The sequence below is a fragment of the Lytechinus variegatus genome, chromosome 6, assembly GCF_018143015.1.
Source record: "Lytechinus variegatus isolate NC3 chromosome 6, Lvar_3.0, whole genome shotgun sequence".
Classification (NCBI taxonomy): Eukaryota; Metazoa; Echinodermata; class Echinoidea; order Temnopleuroida; family Toxopneustidae; genus Lytechinus; species Lytechinus variegatus.
In genome coordinates this window covers 11,124,482-11,145,278 of record NC_054745.1, presented here as the reverse complement: position 1 = coordinate 11,145,278, position 20,797 = coordinate 11,124,482, and the positions used below count along the sequence as shown (strand labels likewise).

The 20,797-nt window shown below is 35.3% G+C and overlaps 1 protein-coding gene across 1 annotated transcript in view; it reads left to right on the top strand.

Moving 5' to 3' along the window:
- Nucleotides 1-2,932: 2,932 nt before the first annotated feature.
- The window catches only part of LOC121416831, a 68,413-nt gene continuing 50,548 nt past the window's right edge, over nt 2,933-20,797 (top strand). The window contains exons 1-10 of the mRNA XM_041610345.1: nt 2,933-2,948; nt 4,767-4,949; nt 11,409-11,490; nt 12,240-12,417; nt 14,708-14,872; nt 15,879-16,025; nt 16,409-16,474; nt 16,901-17,015; nt 17,541-17,672; nt 18,368-18,465. Of these exons, the coding sequence (XP_041466279.1) occupies nt 2,933-2,948; nt 4,767-4,949; nt 11,409-11,490; nt 12,240-12,417; nt 14,708-14,872; nt 15,879-16,025; nt 16,409-16,474; nt 16,901-17,015; nt 17,541-17,672; nt 18,368-18,465 (1,182 nt within the window). The remainder of the gene's footprint in view (nt 2,949-4,766; nt 4,950-11,408; nt 11,491-12,239; nt 12,418-14,707; nt 14,873-15,878; nt 16,026-16,408; nt 16,475-16,900; nt 17,016-17,540; nt 17,673-18,367; nt 18,466-20,797) is intronic.

The window sequence follows — 20,797 nt, the reverse complement described above, 5'->3', positions numbered from 1 at the left end:
GGGGGGGAGACAGCCAACTAAACTTATCCTTTAAACACAATGATAGAACAGGGACAGTGAGATGATGGGTATACATTTTTTTTAAGTGACGAAAAATGTACACAACTGTTTCATTGAGAAAACTTAATTTAGAAAACTCGATTCTATTTTGAGTGATTGATACCACATTATGATGTTTACATGGAGCCATATAAGAATGATGCTCATCAATATTTGAATAATGTTTGTATGATTTATTTTCGTCATTTTCGTTTCTCTTCCGAATTCTTCTTAAACAATCGCTATATATTTTTGCGATAAAAATATGGGGCAACTAATGATTTAGTGGATATTAATGGACCTTCCTATAAACGAACGTGCTGAATGATTAAAAGTGAAGGGAGACATGTAGCATTAGCTAATTGAAAGTAGTGAGAGGGCTGGGACCTGTCAAAGATTGATGGCTGATACTCAATAGGCAAGGACTTTACGATAACGAACGGATGAGGAAGGGAGAAATAGATAGATACAGAGAAAGAGACAGACAGTCAGGAAAGAGTTATAAAATTATGCTTCACAAATAAAATTAGAAATCTCTAGAAGTGATCCACAGTGAGTGGAGGAAGTACATATCAGGGGCCGCGGAATGATTTTCAAAGTGAGGGGGAGGTGAGCCAAAAGTTGGGGGCTGACCATGCAAAAAATCACCATCATATGGTCATTTTTACGCCTTTCTACACGGTTTTGGAAAAAAAGTGGTGGAAGGGGGCCGAAGCCCCCCCCTCCCGCCCACCCCCGCTTCCGCCTACCCTGCATAGGTCATGTGTAGGAAATCCAGAATCCTACTTACTACCCCTGCCCAAAATAATATTTTTTTATAGAGCACGCAGAAACATTCATAACTATCAAAAGTCTAGTGTGCTTATCATGAAACGCTTATTGTTGATAATTCGAAATTGACGTTGTGCTGTAACATATTATCTTGCTGGTTGAAATTATAAATCTACAGTAATATCATGTTTAAAAAACATAATCAACAATAAGGAAAATTCTAGCAATGCTGAAACGTAGCGTCAATAAAAAAGACATGTACTAATGAGAGTAATTATGGTCATACTGTTTGATTTTTTCTCCTTTCTTTTGTGAATTTCTTAAATTACTCTGCGAAAAGCGGATGTGCATATAAAATTATATGAGCAGGCGAACATATTATGAACATTGATAAACGCGATATTATGAACATTGATAAACGCGATAAACGTGAATTTCTCGATAGTGTATACTACGGTATGCTATTGCGTGCGCATAAATAAAATCCATGGCTATACCAAGGGCTTATGCTTGGTAAGACAGCATAGGATAATAATCATAAACGAAATTCACACACTCGCTCGCGTCCATCTCACTGAAAGGTTTTAGTGTAGCGAAATTGTATTCAAGGCATGCAGTATTGAAGGGCACTCGTCGCATCCCTGGGCGAAAACTGGGGAGGATCCTGAAGAGGCTATCGCTCGAGTGACTAGAATATACCATACCACGCACCATAATCACATTGTGGTGTCCATGGAAGAGAGTTAAAAATAGGGAAAGATGCTTTTAGCGTGTGGCTAATTTTAGGAGATGTATTTTGGACATCCACCTGTCCGTTTAGTAGTTATGTCTGATGGGTAGGAATTGTTAAAGTGTTCCAGGTTAATGCCTATTCATTATTAAAGTCTAACAAGATTTATATAAAAAGAGGGAGAACGAGAAGGTGTATTGTTTCATGGCAGTACAGACATTGATGTCATTTGCTTTTACTGTTGCCCGTTGGCCATTTGAAATCCCACATAACTATAATGATTACCATTAATGCGGTAATTATTTCCATGATTATGGTTGGAATTTAATGATGATGGTCATCATCAGCACCACGACCGTGATCATAACTGTCATTGTATTTAAGCATCACGAATACCACGACAACCACTACCGCTACCAATCAACATCGGCCATTATTTTTGGCATTCAAAACATCCAATGCAGTCGCTATCACTAGCATTGCCATACTAGTAATCATAATTTGCATACTTACTACATGAATGCTACCATAATTTTGCATCATATTCTTATACACTCACAGAGATAACAACAACAACAACAACAACAACAAAAAAGGTTTGTAGTCTTTTATGATCAGAAATTGAAATTACGTTCGTCATCATCAACCAAACCTTATCACCTTCAAAACCGTCACAATAATATTATAATAATAATACAATTGTTGATAAATTGTGAAAATTATGGGCATTGATATCATAAAAGTAAAGATAATTCTTATCATTTTAGCTTATGGTCATTGCTATTTACCTCACACCTGCAAAACTTTGGAAATGCATTTTAGGATGAACTTCATTGCTTCAATATCTTTAATGTCCTTATTGAAGATCATGCATACATGTATAAGCATGGCAAAATTTACATCTGTTGTTTTTCTTATTTAACTGGTAATACAATAATAACATAACACCATCACTTGGATAAACGGGATTGAAATTAAAATAGTCACCTTTCGTTGCATCATATTATATTGATGCTGGTAATTATTATATAGACAACTGTCCCCTTACGCCATTGGTCTGCCACCATATTTCTTTAAAATGGCTGAGTATGTATAATGTTGCATGCCTGTACGTGAATTTCAATCACGTTATTCGAACCTATATATTCAAGATCCTAAAATAACTTTAAACAGCACCATCTGAAACTACAAAGAAAAAACAACAATAGAAAAAAACAAATGAAAACCAAAACAAGTATAGCAAACAAAAATAAACTTATATCGATCAATGTGAGATTTATATATAGCTTCGTTTGTGTCTTTATGTTTTGATTGAATGCCGGGTACATTTGGGGCGTCAGCAGTCTTCAAGCATAAATTAACTTTTGAAGCCTAGTCCAGAGTGATAGTACCATGACCTTAAGACCGGGTAAGCACTAGACTTCCTGCTGTCTTATGGAGAAAGGGGAGATTATATAGCCATCGCCATGTGACGCGCCACCCGCGATGGAAGAGTAAGAGATAGGGCAGAGATATGTCAGGAAAGAGGAGAGATAGAAAGAGAGAGATAGCTGGTCGGAAGAGGGTAGAGGGAGAGAGATTGTTGGATGAGAAGGGGGTGGGGCCGGATCATGAACATCTATGTTAACATTGAATGGATAAAAGAAGAAATTATTTTGAGAATTAGATGGAGGAGGGTAGGATTGGGGGAAAAGATGTTTTGTGAAATCAGAAAAAAAATCTGGAAACTATTACATAATCAGAAGCAAAACCATCATCTCTATAAAAGGCCGAATTTGAGATTCTGTAAATATTTGACTTTGTATTTTGTTGATAGAAAATAAAATCTAAATCTAGAATATTATCAAAGAATCATTGTAATTTGTAGACCTCTCGATAGTGTTATTCTGCTGTGAATACGAGGAATATGCATTTTATGGTGATAATCTTGCTCCATTTTCCTGTACATCAGTCCTCCCTAGCTGTCACATGCGAGAAAATAGACCCAACATGCATTCCTCATATAATGGCGGATGAGTTCCCTCCAAACCTATTGCGGAGGGTGCAATGAGTGCGCATCCGGGATATTGGAAAGGGAATGGCGTTCTGCGGGCGAGAGAATTGATTGTACATCCTGTACTGTGAAGCACTTGTGGCCCTGACGATGTAAAAGTGACATTAATCCCATGCTGAAACATCCTCTTTTCTCGCATGCCATGATAGACTAGGAAGTGGGTGTCAAAGAGTGATAGAAAAGAGTGACAGATGGGTCTAATATGAGAGTCAAAGAGAGGTGACAATAAATAAAAACAAAAGGAAGAGTGATTGTGGGCGAACAAGTTAAGTAGGATAATCGATGATATTTATGAAGAAAATATTGTGATCATTAACTTTCTGATAAAAAAAGATAACTATCAATTATAGAAGATAAGTGCAATACAGCACTGTAAAAACTGTGGTGTTAAAACTGACACCAGTTGGTGTTATCATTCTCCTTCCTCTCCTCTTTATCTATGAGATTTTATGCCAAGAAACATGAAATTTTTCAAACGTGAGATATTATCGCTAATTCATTATCAAATCAACCGATATGCCGGGGCCGTGTGGTTTAAGGCGCACGAATACACCATGTAAGTCCAGGGAATTGTCTTTACAAAGAGTTATGGTCGATCCAATCAATCGTAACTCTATGCAAATCCATCATTGTCATAATTTCTTCTACAGGAAATTTGTAAGATGTCCTTGTAAATAAAGGAGAACACACCAAATTGTCAAGAAATCAATGAATCTATGGATACACATTCTTATATTTTTAAAAGAAACATGCATTTTTACATATTGACTGTCTTTGCTGGCCATCCATCAATCTCAACTCTTTTTAAGACGGGGCCCAGGTTTCAATTCTCGATACGGCTCTTGTTTTGAGCATGGCTGCGCTGCCCATACAGTCACTCAAGGAATTTCTTCCTACCGGGAACCCGTTCACCTCACCTGGGTTGAGTGCAGCACAATGTGGGCCATTTTTTGCTGAAAGTAAACACGCCATAGCTGGGATTGACCCCACGTCCCTCAGATTGAAATACGAGAGTCATTACCACCAGACCACAACGCCCCCACTATACCATTGCTCTTAATGTTGCATCACATAATTCAAAAAATCTATTTGTAGTATTGGTATTAATGTGTGCACACTTTCATCTTGTATGTTTTGTCTAATTTGCATTCTTCTTTTTTTTTCGTCCAACAGACAACAGGGAATCAAAGTTGGGATCCAACACGGCTCTGTTGAGAACGCTCAAGTACACGGTGGTAGCAGCTATGGTGATTCACGTAACATCATGCGGATGGTATTATCTAGCTTGTACGGGATGGCATGGGGATGAGACACCCTCCTGTCAAAATGGATCGTGGGCTTTATCATTCAACTTCGGTAAGATTTAATCTCATTTGAATAATCATGCCATAGAGTTAATCTACTAACCTACGTTTGTCACAAAAAGGGTTTCTTAAGGGTCTTGTCCCTTAAATTGTTGGTGAACGGAGCAGCAAGCAAGTAAGGGGGGGGGGGGGGTAGCAGGCCCCACCAGGATGTAGCTATGTATTCTGGTGGGTGATTCGAAATTGTAGAGCTCTTTAAGATCTCTTGACTATTTTTTTTCTACATTTATAGTTTTTTATATGTACATGTATATATCAAAAGAAACTGTTGCTGCGATAGTGCTATGAGCACCTCTGGGGCCTGTTGCATACAAAATTTTACCTGAGAAAACTCCGGTAAAAACTGAAAACTAAGGTTCGTCTGATTTCTGCCATTGACTTTAACACAGGGCAAAAACTCGGGTAAAAATAACCTGAGTTTTCTCAGGTTAAAATTTTTATGCAACAGGCCCCTGGACGGTGTGTGCGCTCTATAAGACATTACCATTATTATTGTCACTATTATTAAAGGTAAAGTATTTGCGGTAAACAGTGATTTGATGCGAAAGTCTTTAAAATCGAGGTTAATTGTCACCATGTTATGGCAGATTATTTTCCCCAGTTTTTCCCAGATTGGTCGCCGTCATTGGTTGAATGTGAATTACATGTAAAGTCGGATTAAGCATCGAAGCGTAAACACCATTTAACGCGTTATTTTATTGACGATTGCGCGGTAGCCCGCGTCTCCAAATTCTGACCTTACAATCAGGTGACGCATCTATACGCGTTTAATTCTGACGCGTAAAAAGCGACATCCATATAACAATACTGCGTCTCCTGTTCCTGATTTTGCAACCAATCCGATGACGCATTTATACGCGTCTAACGCTGACGCGTAAAAACGCGATAACCCACGTTTCTCAAGCCTGATCTTACATTCAATGCGGCGACGCATTTAAACGTGTCAAGCTCTGACGCGTAAAAATGCGATAACCCACGTCAAGCATGATATTACTCGTCTAATTCTGAATTAATTGTGGTTTTAAGTCCCCATTTTTTTTTTTTTTTTGGGGGGGGGCAAAACACACCTATTGCTATTTTGATTGTTGTTTCATCAGTGCATAGCCTTTTGATATCGTGTCTACATGATTTATTTAATTCTCAAACCCAGGGTCATGCTATTGTTTTTTTCAAAATAAAAAAAAACTTCCTTTCCATTTTCTCTACTAGCACACGAGTATGTTGATTTGAATAAAGACCGTAATGAAAACTGTAAAAGAAATCAATTTTTAAATATTATCAGTTTCACAACGCGTAAAAAAATTCCAGGAAGAGATACAAAATAAATTTACCCCATATCTTCATGCATGGTGATTTTTGTTTAATGATTCTGTAGAATCAGAGACGGAGGGAGCAGGACAATCAAAATCTTCGCTCCAAAGACCTCTTCTTGTTTTCTCACTCCGCCCTCTATCGTATAAACCCTGTTCGAGCAACTCTTTGGAAATGTCATGTGTCACCTTCTGTCATTCAGAAACGGTGGAGAAAATCTCCCAAGTATTTATTTACCGCCATCGCTCTCTGTCGTAATATCTCCTCGCACTATGCTGGCCCGTGATGTATTGCGTCGGGCAATGTTTATTTGCTGTTGAGAACAGATTGGGATGGAAATAGGAAGGGGGATAAAAAGATGATAGAAAGAAAAGGAAGGGGATTGGGTGGAGAGAGGGAAAGAGATTGGAAGAGAGAGAGAGTGAGAGACAGAGAAAGAAAGGAGGAGGGGGGGGGCAAGGAAACTGAATGTAGAAATTTTATTCCTAAATAAGTACATGTCTACTGATGATTAGACTGCATAAACCACAAATATTTGATGTAAGAGCATTATATTTTAAAAATATATTTTACTTACCTCCATACTTCTTCTAATGTTTCAAAATACTTTGTCAATTTTGAATTATTTCACATAAAATATGCAAATCCAGCCTTTGGGTGAAAGTTGAGAGGCACAGAGTGCTTTCCAATTTTGTCCCCAAAGGAAAATGGCTCCCCTTTCTGAGAAGTACACTATTTTAACATTGTAAAAAAAATAGCTCCCATTTCAGGGAGGGGGCAATTCTTGGCCCACTTCCTGTGACTCCCTTTTAGGGAAGAACTATTGCTCTGTTTTTAACAATGCTGAGTAATTGCAAAGTCAGTATTATCATGTACGTACTGTACTTAGTACAAATTATTTACATGTAGATGACATCAACAAGAACATTCTAATAATTACGACATTCCCCCATTTACATTGCCATTGGAAGTTTTTTCGTTCCAGTGCAACGACGCTTGCCGGTTTTGGCAATAGTTTTCGACACTTTCTGGACGAATCAACCTTAATTGACTCGTTTAAACTTGGTTAGTGGTTAGGAGACAGACGAGAGAGAAAACAAGAAATTGGATTTTATTAGTCTATTTGTTTGTTCTATCAATATTATCATTTCATTTTCAATTTTCAATTAATCTTCGCAACTTGTAATAAATAGAACATCAGACAAAGACAGTCCCACTTTATTTTAAACTACATGTGGCTGATCGCTATATTGCTTTGACATTACCTCTTCCCTCGTTCATTTTATCATCAATTATGTTGCTTTCCTCTTAATAAATGTTCATCAAGACAAAAACAGTGTAAGGGCAGGAATAAAAGCCACAAGTATTCGTGATAGTGTTGTGAAATACATGTATAGCTTGTAAATTATACAAGGAATGCATGTTCTTTTGCCGATTTACAAGCTTTAATTTGTTGCCTTTCAGCGAAATAGATCTTATCTTCGGAGAACGCACCGTAATAAATCGCAGGTTTAATCACCATTGATCAGATGCGAACAAGCGCAGTCTCTATTTGGTCACTCAAGTGTAAATAAATAAGCATAATTGTGCCGATATTTCAAGCTTAGCAATCTAAAGACTTGAATATTAGCTATTCTTTATGTTCATCTTTATTAAAATCAGCCAGTAAAACTGAAGTGGAAGGATACAAAGAAATGTGTACAAACTTCTAATTACCATCACTACACCTGCCACCACTACCATGACAAGGAGCCCGTAACACAAAGCTAAACAATGATCGTAGAACATTTTTCTACGATTGATTGCATTGACGACAACGTGCAATCAATCGTAAAAATCAAGCGTACGATTGATCGCTTACCTTTGTGCTACGGGAGCAGCTAAACTATGACATATAATAAGATGAAAGAAAAAAATGGAAGAGAAACGAAGAAAAAGAAGGATAGGAAGAAGTAGACGGAGAAGGAGATTGTAATAATGATGAAGAAGAAAAGAAGGAGAAGAAGAAGGAGGAAATGACTGAGATGTAAGAAAAAGGAGGCAAAAGAGGGGGGCGGGGAGATTTGTTGAACATTATGAGAATCCCCCATTTCAACACCAAAATAGTCCTATGTTGGATTTCAGTCTACATCCGATTGAAAATAAATCACCAAATTCCACTTGTCCCTTTCTCCTCAAACATAAGTGAATGCCTGGTGAAAAACTGCCGTCGCCCCTTCCGAATTAACCCCTGCACGTGGGACAACATATCGAGTGTCTGCTAGCATCTGCGGGCACATTCGTTATTTTGCCGGTCAATTTAGCGAACAAAAGTGCATTCTATATTGGGTCGACCTCGATTTCTTATAGTGTCGTCTGCTATAACGTCAAAGATGAATGCCCGGGACACCGCACCCTGTTGTGAAAATGGACGAATGTTGATGACATTTATCAAACACAATTGGAGTACATTTACATTTGAAGATGAGATATCAAAAGAAGAGGCACATCGGGTAGTCGTTTCGTTTACCAAGCCGAACCGAAATGAGGTTCCAAATAAAATTCTAATCAGTTTTCCATGTTACTCATTAATGTACCCCTGCTGAAGATGCCTTTCTTTGAAACCATTATTCAGTACCCGGTAGTTTGTTTCAGGGGTTCACCATTTCTACTCCTTCCAATGTCACAATTCATGAAATTAAAATATTACTGCTTTCTGCACCAATGGGTATTATGACAGATATGTTACATAATCCTGTGCAAGTAAGAAATTATAAATATCTACACTTTCATATCCACTTATGAAATTGTGCAACTGAAATGTTATATAGCAAATATTATTTGTAGGGTGTATGACAGGGGACCATTATGACGTGCTAAGATGCTAATGCTATTTTCCCTTACATTAATGATCTACATGTCTTGTGACATTGTCATGTCTCCATTGATTCTGACTGAAAATACGTGTTTCTTTTTTTTTTATTTCAAAATGTAAATTGAAATCAAAATGTTATCCAGATTAATAAAACATTCTCTTCTCTTCCTGGTAACAGGCTTTGCTATGAAAAAAAAACATTACATATACTGTAATTATTAAACGATATTCAAGTTTTGATAATAATATAGATGAAATCCTTCTTTTATATTCATACAATTAATGACAATCAGGACCTTTTGCATATTTACACATGCAGGAAATGCAAATCCTTTAAGGATTTATTAATGAAATGTTTCGAGAAAAGGGTCCCTGGAAATTGATTATTAAAATGTATTAAAATCCTCATCGTTCTGGATGTGAGTTTCTATCCGTTACCAAGGCAACAAGCGCATCGTCCCATTTTTCTCTCAAATTTCACCGGAGGTGTTCGTCTGAAGGACAGCACAGAAAATAAATTGACATTTTTCCCTTCGTCTTAAATTCTGAGTTTTTTCCTCAATCCTGCATGGAAAAGTATCCACTCATACATAATATTTCCTCCCTTACATTTCATACGGGCATATAATAGTGATTACACTCTCTGCTTCGGGGGTGAGTTGGCATGGCAACGGTGGTGACGTCATTAGGAGAGGGGGATTTCTTTCTCCTTGCCTGTTAGCCGCATCTGGAAAAATGGTCATGTCTAAAATATGCTATCATCGTGGAGTATATGCTCCGGCAGTCTTGCGTGCAGTTTATATTACCTACTAACATGTACATTGCATGAGTAATGTGGAATTCCATTTGCGCCATATTGTTCTGAAAAATGAAGACATGATGAAGGTTGTCGGAAAAGAGTGATGAAACATAATTATAAGCTGTTTTGGTATTAATAATTACCTGACCGTTTAGTTTAATTTAAGTATAAGATTACATTTGACGAACAGTATCCACCTTTTGTTTAATACGTTGTTTCTTCATTCATTTACCTAGTTATTTGTTTTTCAGTGAAAATGACAGTTCACGCAATTGATGAAATATCACATGAAAGTTCTATATAGTTAATCATCATGTGTTAAAGTATTTTTTTTCTTTTATATTCTTTTGCTTTCACTCCCTGATTCCTTAAAGAACAAGTCCATCCCAACAAAAAGTTGATTTGAATAAAAAGGGAAAAATCCAACAAGCATAACACTGAAAATTTGATCAAAATCGGATAACAAAGTTATCAAAATCGGATAACAAACAAATGCGGAAATATTTTAAAGTTTTGCTTAATTTCACAAAACTGTTATATGCACATCCTGGTCGCTATGTAAATGAAGAGACTGATAAAGTCATCCATTCACTATTTCTTTTGTATGTTATGATATGAAATAGGGAATATTCTATTTTTCTACTCATTGTCAAGTAAAACAACGATTACTTCCTCCCAGAACATGTGGAATGAGTATTGTTTAATACTATATGGTTTTGTCAAGTTCGTCCTTATTGTCAAATCTATAATAAATGAAATATTGTAAAATTCAAACAATACAAAAACAAAAGAAATAGTGAGTGAGGAACATCATCGACTGTCTCATTTTAGATGTGCCCAGCACGGTTTTGTGAAAAATAAACAAAACTTTAAAATGTCATAACTTTCTTTAGTTCACATCCGATTTTGATGAAATCTTCAGCGTTTTGCTAGTTTGATTTTTCTCTATTTATTCAAATCAAAATTTTTTCTGGGGTGGACTTGACCTTTAAAATGTTTTTTATCACTATTTCAGATGAAACACTTTGATCTATCCTCATTACAATCTTTCCAAGTCCTTGGAATTCTATTGTCATGTAATTCCTAGAATATAAATACATGTAAAATATGAAAGCCTTGTTATTTGAACATCGACCACTGTCCAATTTCGACAAATTTTTTTTTGTTGTTGTTATATGAGCGCACACTTTATGTCTCGTTATAGATTTGTAAACACAAGTGATACTCTTTCCCTCTATCAATAAGTATCATGAGTACAGTGTCATCTTGCAATTGATTGCAATTAGAGCGTTAACATACAATGAAGACCACCCTTGTATTGCCTGAGCCGTAGATGAGGGCAATATGAATAATTCTTTTTGAGTCTTGCATGCATCCTATAACATGGATGTATAAATCAATTAAGAAAATCTGTATTAAAGTCTGTACCAAACATTGTACAGAATATTGAAATAAGTTGTATTTATATTTTGTTCTGACTTTTGTAGGTCAAGACTTGGACCAAGCATCAACTGGAGATTCATACGTTATTTCACTGTACTGGTCTGTTGCAACGGCGACATCAACTGGGTAAGTACCAAAGTCAGACTTCCTTTTTAAAATCGAGTTACTGTTTCTTATTTGATTTTCCCATTCTAAGATTAAATTTTCCATACCTACCAAGTTTTCCTATATGATGGGGGAATATTCCTGTTTTGGGGGGAAAAGAAGAAAAAAAAACACAAACAAATCTTTGTGTTCCTATTTCTGTAAAAAAAAAATCATGGTGTAGAATATGAAATTCAAGGATATTCTTATTTCTGGATTTAACAAAAAATCTTCCTACTTTTTTGTACTACATGTATAATAATTATCAGCCAGATATGGAATTCCCAAAAGCAAAATGCACACGTATATATGTATACATATACAACTGTCTTACAAACAAATGCGCGAAAATGAGTAGTAAAATTCCTTGACGATAAAGAAATAAAGAAGACCTGTTTCATTTATGGTCCGGATTCAGCATAGATTCTGTCATTTGCGAACATTGATATCATTTAATTTTCTTGATATCACGATTCAGTTGTAGTCGTTGTATGTATATTTGCATTCCTTTTGCTTGTTTAAATGTATTCGTGATAACATTTATGTTGATAAATATGAAATCTACAAAATTAATCATAATGCACTGCTGCTGTCGTGACGTTAAGAAAATCTGTGGACCATGATGCAATATAAGTTTAGAAAATAATCAAGTCATTAACGCTAATGGAATTTATAGGAGTATTTTACAAACAGTTATTTACTTCTCTTTTTTGTTTTCCAAACCCGTACAGATATGGTGACATAAGTGCTGTGAATGAGAAGGAGAAATGGTTTTCAATCGGTGCTATGTTGCTTGGAATCGTTGTTTTCTTCGGTATGATACTCGGTGGTATGGCATCCATGTTGACCAACTTTGACGCACAGAGGGCACGCTACACACATCGTTTCAACGTCATAAAGGATTCGCTTGTAAGAAGATGTTTTATTAATCAAAAGCTATTAGCTCTTTTTATGCAATATTTTTTAAAAATGATAATGATCTGGATAAGAATTCTCGTCATTCTTATTAGAAAACACACACACACACAAAACCAAACTCTTAGCCCCGAATATATTGTTTGTCGTAACTGTGAGTAAAAAAAATATTTTGAATATATTTCAATATTGACACACATACACTGTGAAAACACATCCTGATTTTACAGAAAAAAAGAAGATTTTGCAGAAATTCATAAAAAGGGAATTTTTCTGCAATTTAATAGAACAGGTCTGTTTAAAAAGGGGAAAGGGCGTTTTATTCAAGGAAATTTGTAAGGTTCCATACACAAAATACCAGTTTCCTGTAAGATTACGCAATCTGGGAAGATTAGATGTGTTCTCGAGACTCATTATTCAATAGTCAGGGTTAGCGTTATAGTTAAATTGGGTAAACGAAGAGGTTAATATCTTCATATCTTCCTTGAAATGCATGTGCACAGTAATCTTAGCTGCCAAGCTACAGCTGGGGTAATAATATCCAAGTCCTTGGAAGCGCATAGAGACATTATTAATAATGGGATATGCGCTATACAAGATTAGTATTAAGCAGAATCTCGTTCCGCAAAATAATGGGATTATAACGAAAAACAAATCACCATGAGCAGTAGCGTTTTGAAATGAAATGTCCCTATCATACATAAACTTCCTGCTAATACAAATGCATAATCCAGATCGTGATATAGACACATCGTCAATCTTAATCCTTTTCCATGTATTTGTAATACCTGACCCATGTACTTTTGGCCTCAGCCTGTTGAATAGATTTGATAAGTATAATGAGGTGTCCAAGTAATGTACGTGTTTGAAGGTCGATGCTACTTCTATATCTTCAGAAGAAAGCAATACTTTGAAGATGATTTTATCATCACTACTTCAATATCTTAGGAAGAAAAACATTAATTTGCGGAAGATTTTCTCAGTACTTCTTCCATATCTTAGGAAGATAGCACCATTTTTGAAAGATTTTGTATCATAACTACTTCAATTTCTCCAGATGATAGCACTAGTTTTGGATGCTTTTATTATTGCTACTTCCATTTCTTCAAAAGATAACACTATTGTGTGGATTTTTTATTCTCTATACTTCCATATCTTTAGAAGATAGCACTATTTTTTGGATGTTTTGTCATAACTACTTTCAAAGTTTTGTGTGGATTATTTAATTGTAACTACTTCTATAAGATATCACTATTTTGTGGATGATTATAAATTCTTTAAATCTTCAATAGATTTTGCTGATTTTATTCTCTATACTTACATATCTTCAGAAGATAGCACTATTTTGTAGATGATATTATCATATTATTTCCACATCTTCAGAAGAAAGCACCATTTTGTGGATGACTTTATTATATCTACTTCCATGTCTTCTGATGGTAGCACTAATTTGATGATTTTATCAAAACTACTTCAATATCTTCAGAAGATAGCACTAGTTTTGGATGCTTTTATTATAACTTCTTCCATGTATTCAAAAGATAACGCTATTGTGTGGATTATTTTATTGTAACTACTTCTATATCTTCAGAAGATAGCACTATTTTGTGGATTTTTTCATGACTACTTCCGTATCTTCAGAAGATAAGAATACTTTGCGGATGATCTTATTATACCCTTTTTCATTTGTTTAAAAGATAACACTTTTGTGTGGATTATTTTGTTTGAATTAATTCTACATCTTCAGAAGATAGCACTATTTTTGGAAGATTCATTATAATTACTTCCATACCTTTAAAACATAGCACTATTTTGTGGATGATTTTTTTTATAACTACTTCCATATCTTCAAAAGATAACACTATTGTGTACATTATTGTATAACTACTTCCATATGGTCAACAATTAGCACTTTTTGTGGATAATTTTATTACCCCCAACGTGCAATTCATGAATACTTCTGCATGCACCATTTTGCTTTAGAAAATGATTAACGTTCTACCCCCAAATTTATTTGAACATACAAGAAGCTGTATGAAATAGTTTACATATTGACATTTATTTGTCAATCCAAGTTTTATATTGCCTAGATACCTATAACATATTTGTTTATCCTTAAATTATTCAATTAATTTCTTAATAGCTGTTTAGATGTACCATTTGTTTACGTTTAATTGAATTTATTCGTGCATTTATTCATTATGAATTTCTATGAAATAAAAAGAAGCAAAAAGAAGCAATACGGGGTAACTTACACTTTTTATCATTATTCTTGACGATACAGAAAGACCAAAGTGTTCCTGAAGATCTACAGAAGCAAGTGATAGGTTACTACGAGTACCTGTGGGTCAGAAAGAAAGGTGTGACAGACGACAGTCTGATCAACGCTCTACCACTTACCTTCCATGCTGAGGTCTCACTCAGTGGGAACAAGTACATTCTAGACAAGGTAAGATCGATTCCATGACATTTTCTCCGGCTACAATTGCTCTGATTGAAAATCTGTACCTTAAGCCATTCATAAACCCCAAATCCATAACGGAATAAACCGAAATCCTTATCTTTACGTTATTCTGAACGAAAAACTCTATTATACAATCCTAATTGTAACCCAATGTCCTCTGAGATATTAAGACATGGGCAGTTATCGCAGGGGTATTTGCCGATACAACGCGATTTTCCTTTTGCTATTTCGCATTTTGCATTAAATATGAAAGTTTCAAGAAGTACAATCTTTAATTGAAGTTTGGCCTATAATGTTTGGCAATATTCAAATTTCTTTGAAATTTGGAACGCATAGTGTGCGCTGGGCATAAGGAGGTACAGTATATTATCTTCCCCCCTTTTCTCCCTACTACTTTCATGTAAACAACTTAATTAACGGTCGACAATACGTGAACTTATCACTACGAATCCTAACCTCTTTAGATCAGTGTAAAGAAAGAGCTATGAACAAACACTTGCAGGTTGGAATTGAGTTTAGCTTGACAAAATGCAAATACCTGCAGGGCTACAGGTGGCTTGTTTGGCACATTTTTAGGCGAGTTTATCTCCTACTTCCAGCCTGCATCAATAATACATGTATCTCAAAGCTGGAAGGAAATTGGCATCCAGTGCATTGCTGATTCAGGTCATTTTTTCTTCAGTACCGTCTTTTTTGCAAACTGTACATTTTGGTCTGTTCTGCTACTATGGAAGAGTATTTTATTCAAGCATTTATAGTCTATTTTCTTAAATACCCTTATCACAGTCTTATTTATTTACAAAAGACAATTGTCAAGCATATGGAAATAGGTATTTTTGCATTCTCCAAATGAGCTGGGATTAGGCAGTATGTCGAAGATCAATTACACACCTCCAACTCAAAATTATTCTACTATATCGTTGTCATAGAACTGTTTAAAAAAAACCCTCATAATCTTCCCATGGTCACGAACTTTTCTCTACGTTTTCAGGCACCCATGTTCCAAGGGCTGAATGACGGGTTTCTGCGCATGCTCTCTCTGGAGATCAAGCCATCGCTGTACCTGCCGCGGCAAAAAATAGCGGGAAGAAACGAGATTTGCCATGACATGTACTTTATACAGAGAGGAGAAATTGAGGTAATTTGGAATGTTTTGATTAATACTACAACAAATTTAAGCGAAATATCATTAATTGACTGAAGACAGAAAGATTGGGAATGAAGAGAAAGCGAGATAGAGAGAGAGGGAGAGAGGGGGTGAATCAATCAATAAGAGATAGTAAGTTTGAAATACAAAAAGAAAATGACATTAGTTAAACTGATTAACGGGTTGATAAACAAGGGACACTAAATAGAACTTATCAAAATATGAGTGGTTTATTTTAATTACTAAAATATTGAATTACCTTTCAGATGTTAGCTAAATCTGAAACATTAAAACATTTCTAGAGGAAAAAAGGGCATTAATCAAAACAATAATTAACTGATAACAGTTCAAGATGGATCTTTTCTTTTATGCAGGTTCTTTCAGCTGATGATGATGACACACCCATTGCGAGACTCAATCATGGAAAACTCTTTGGAGAAGTGAGCGTTTTGTTTTCGTTTTTTTTTTAATCAGGAGATCCATATCTTGCAAGTTTAGCTTTTCATATATTTTCTTTACTGATTGGTTTTGTTTGTTTAACATGATTTCTACATTTGTCACCCTACAAGTGGAAAAAAATCAAGGGTAGTATAAGAATGCAACAAAATACTAACAATACACAAAGGATTCTTATTTTCAAATTCAGATTCATTTTCTACATTTCTAAATCACTTTCACTTAACTAAGCAATGAAAAAGAGTATACTTTGTATATCTCATTAAACAATTTCTTTTGAGCATTGCATACGGTATTATAGCCAGTATTCACCCCTTCCTTACATTTCTACAGATATCACACGAATATATTGAATAAGCTGTACAAATTCTTATTTACTTTCCTTCTTTCTTGTATTTTCTGGTCAATAGGTTAGTCTTATCTTCAGCATGCCCAGAACAAACACTATCCGAGCTGCTGCTCACTGCGACCTGTTAGTCTTGGACAAGGGTGACTTACAAAATGTTCTCCTACATTACCCTGAAGGTAAGTTGTTTCCTTTTCTTGAGCGGGGGGGGGCATATTGGTATCTACGTAATTGTGATCGCGTCATTTTACACACCCCTTGCTTCTAACGGTTCCACTTCGTATTCATTGTTAAATCATTACTGTCTGAAGGTAGGACTTTCATACTGTATAACTGCAGCAGATTAAGCTTGCAGTAGCCATCTGTCTCTTCTTCCCCAAAGGAGCCATCTGTTTAAATTAAAATTATATATAAAGTTCCTTTACTGGAAAGCCTTTGGGTCATCTTTGAAGAAGCGCAGTATATGAATAATCAAAATAGTAATATCAATACCGTTAGGGCCAACCCATGCTGTTTTACCTCTAATATTCACTGAAATTGTGTTAAATGACACGAGATAAGTGTACTAATTTTGCGCACTCAAATACAGCCAGTAATCTCCTTATAGTATTATCAAACTGATCAGTAAATGAACTGAATTTCCCAATTGGATTTTATTCATCTAATGCGGAATAAATTTTCAAATTATTTTTTCATCATTGTAGTTGCCAAGAAGTTGCAGGATATCGCAGATCAACGATGCGATGCAGCAGGTCTTCTTGAAGAACGTGTACGGGCTGGCGAAGGCATCATTCCTGCTTCCAAGAGCCTCTCAAGACATGGTAACCCACAAAACAGTAAGCACTTATACAGAAATGCGCCTTTACCGGACTTTCTGGTATCTTGAAAGTGCAGTCTTTTAACCCTGATTCCAATATATTGTCATAATATAGGTTTGTTGTAGAGCTAAATTGGTAGGTTTTACTGTTGGTGTAGAATCTGTTAGATACGACTCACGCCAAAGATATGACATACTAGATACAAAAATACCCCTTATTTCTTATTAGTAAAGGGAACAGATAAAAACACCGTTTTAAATCTACCATTGCGTTTTTGCTCTAATTATTACGTTTTTAAATACAAAATTATGAAATTACCATTTTCTCCATAATTTACGTTTTTTCCAAGTTTATTCATTCCAATCATTTTGGGGGGCTTATACATAAATGTATACGTTGGAACAGTTATAGTTGAAGGGATATTTTTACGGAAGATGAGAACATGTTACAAGACACTGATAAAGGATTTTTTTATATGAACAACAGAACAAAATGTACTTTGTCAGATTTTCTGTAAAATTTTTAATTCGAGACAGAACCTAATAAAATTATTTTGTAATTATGTGATGATGATAAGATGAATTCAATTAATCCTCCCTATCGTCCACATAAAAAAACGTATTATCATTTCGTAAAATACCAGGGTGAGTGCCGAGAGGGGGGTAGGATTTTAACAAAAATGTAATCAACTAGCTATTTCTATTTATATTCAGAACATGACGCTGGATATCCACTCAATTCCTATGAAGCTTTTGACATGGAAGATGTAGAATCAGAATGGGTAACTGTGCACAGAGGATCGGTAGTCATGGTAAGTATTGTACGAAAAGTAATACATTCGATAGGAAACTAAATTTGAATGACTTATTTCCATTATTGTTTATTTACTGGCCTTCGGTGACTTTGGAAAGTTGATAGTTATGTAAATCAATCTGGATTGTCTCGTATTAAGAATAGTTGTTTGAAGAACGATTGAAAAAAAAATATGGCAAGGGTTGTAAATCGCAAACTTGTTGAATGTTTTTTTTTCTGTATTAAGAATTACATAGCCTCTGAATATAAGCTTGCAATATTCACAATGTGTTAGAAAAGAAGTGGGGGGGGGGGCGAAATTCACTTGAAACAGATACATGTAGCTTGTATACCTCCATATTTCTGAGGACAAAACGTTAGCTGTATCATTGTTCAAGATTTGTTTTCTTTTTACATCATGCATTGAAGTATTTTGACGTCCTATCTTTGATATCATTTAAAGCGTGTAATTAGTTGATTCTTTGTTTAGTCCATACTGACATACATATATAATTATTTATGCATGAACTTTAACAAAATACTAATAATACTCGTTCACATCTTGGTAATGATGTTGGCTTTTCTTTTTTGCTTCACATCATCTGTAACAACTTTTCAAACACGAAATGGATAGCTTTCTGAATTCCAAATTCTAATTCTCATTACTCCAATGAATGATTTTAAGAGATCTAAAACTTTTTTTTTTGAACAAAAAAATATTATTGTCAAAGCTGAAAAAGTAGTTTTTCTCATATGCGAAGTTATCATATCAGCGCTAGAAAATGTAATATTCATTGAAGCACATTTTAATAATAAAAAACAAAGATTTCCCATCTGTCTTTCGTACTTATGTTTTTGATGTGTGTGAAATTAATGATTTGAACATTCTTTTCTTCATACTTGGCCCTTAAAAATATTCTTTTAAATAAATGTAGAACTGTATCGTTTTATGTTACAATTGTGACTGACCATGAAATATAATAAACCAAATAGATCCAAGTTTCATTTGGTATCAAACCAATATTATACACTTCTAACAGCATGCTTATGAATTAGTACACCTCTTCCCTATTTCTTCAAAGATTGTTTGTACCAGTTAGAGCATAACATGGCACCAGCTTTATCAGTGTAGACAATATTGAATCATTTCTCCCTAATAATTATAGTCAAATACATTTTAACCTGTACACCTGCTGACGAATAGTGTAACAGTGTAGGGGGGGGGTACCTTGGTTTAGGAATAGAGTCTAGACCGGACTCGAAGTCACATTTTGATGGCCTTGGTTGTGACCTCGGGCTGAGTCCATGGCTTTTGGAAACAGGGATTCTGGGGGTAGTTGTCTGGGGGAGCTGTGTATGTTATACACCATAGGCAGTAACCCCTAAAAATTATGTTACAAAAATCTCCATCATTTGGAAGTGAATACCACCCCCCTTTTTTGCTTGCTTGTATTTTTTTTCTCTGACGATTGTTTATTTAGCTAGGGAAAACTTTTTTTTATATTTTTTTATGACCCAAATCCCCTTCATTTTGGAGTAAAATCTTTTCTTGTTAACAAACCAGCACCTCTTTAGAAATCGTTTCAGGCCCCTGGTTGAGTCTCATGTAGCAGTGGCGCAAAAGGAAGGGTGTGAAATCTTCTGTAATTCATTATTTTCATACATTTTTAGTAGAAAAAGAGAGAATGACATGCAAAAGAACTGTATGGATAGAGGTGCGCGAGGTTGTGTATTTCTGTGTGTATGTCTGTTTGTGGTAGCGGGGATATATGACAGATAAAAACACATATTTTAGTATAATTCTGGCTAATGATGATAACCAAGAGTTGAGATCTCGTTTCAACGGAGAAGAACATTAGCAATTTTGAGTATAAGTGTATGAGAGAGAGTTGAGGTAGGTTATGTCAGGCGTGTACTATGATTCCGTTTCTTGATTTTCTTATATCCCCTTTTCTTTGTCTCTGTCTCACCTTTATTTTTTTCCTGCTGTTTTTCATACCCCCATATTATCGGATCATGTTCCCTCTTTGATTAGCCTAACATAACAGGAAGTAATTCTAACATCATGCATTGCTTACAGGCTGCCTCAAACAAAGACTAACAACAAATAATACATCCCGATTGACCCCCATATAAGCATTCGTAACGTTACCCCATATTTCAAATGGTGCAAAATTGATTGAAACAATTTTTGATATCCTCGTCACTGCATTTCCCTATCACTTGAAGAACTTAAAGAAAGTCGTACACACGAATTCAGAAAAAAGGGTTAAGTTTTATTAACTTATCCAAAAAAATTCCATGGTTTCTAGAAAATTGCTTGACTTTGATACTTCTTAACAAAACATAGT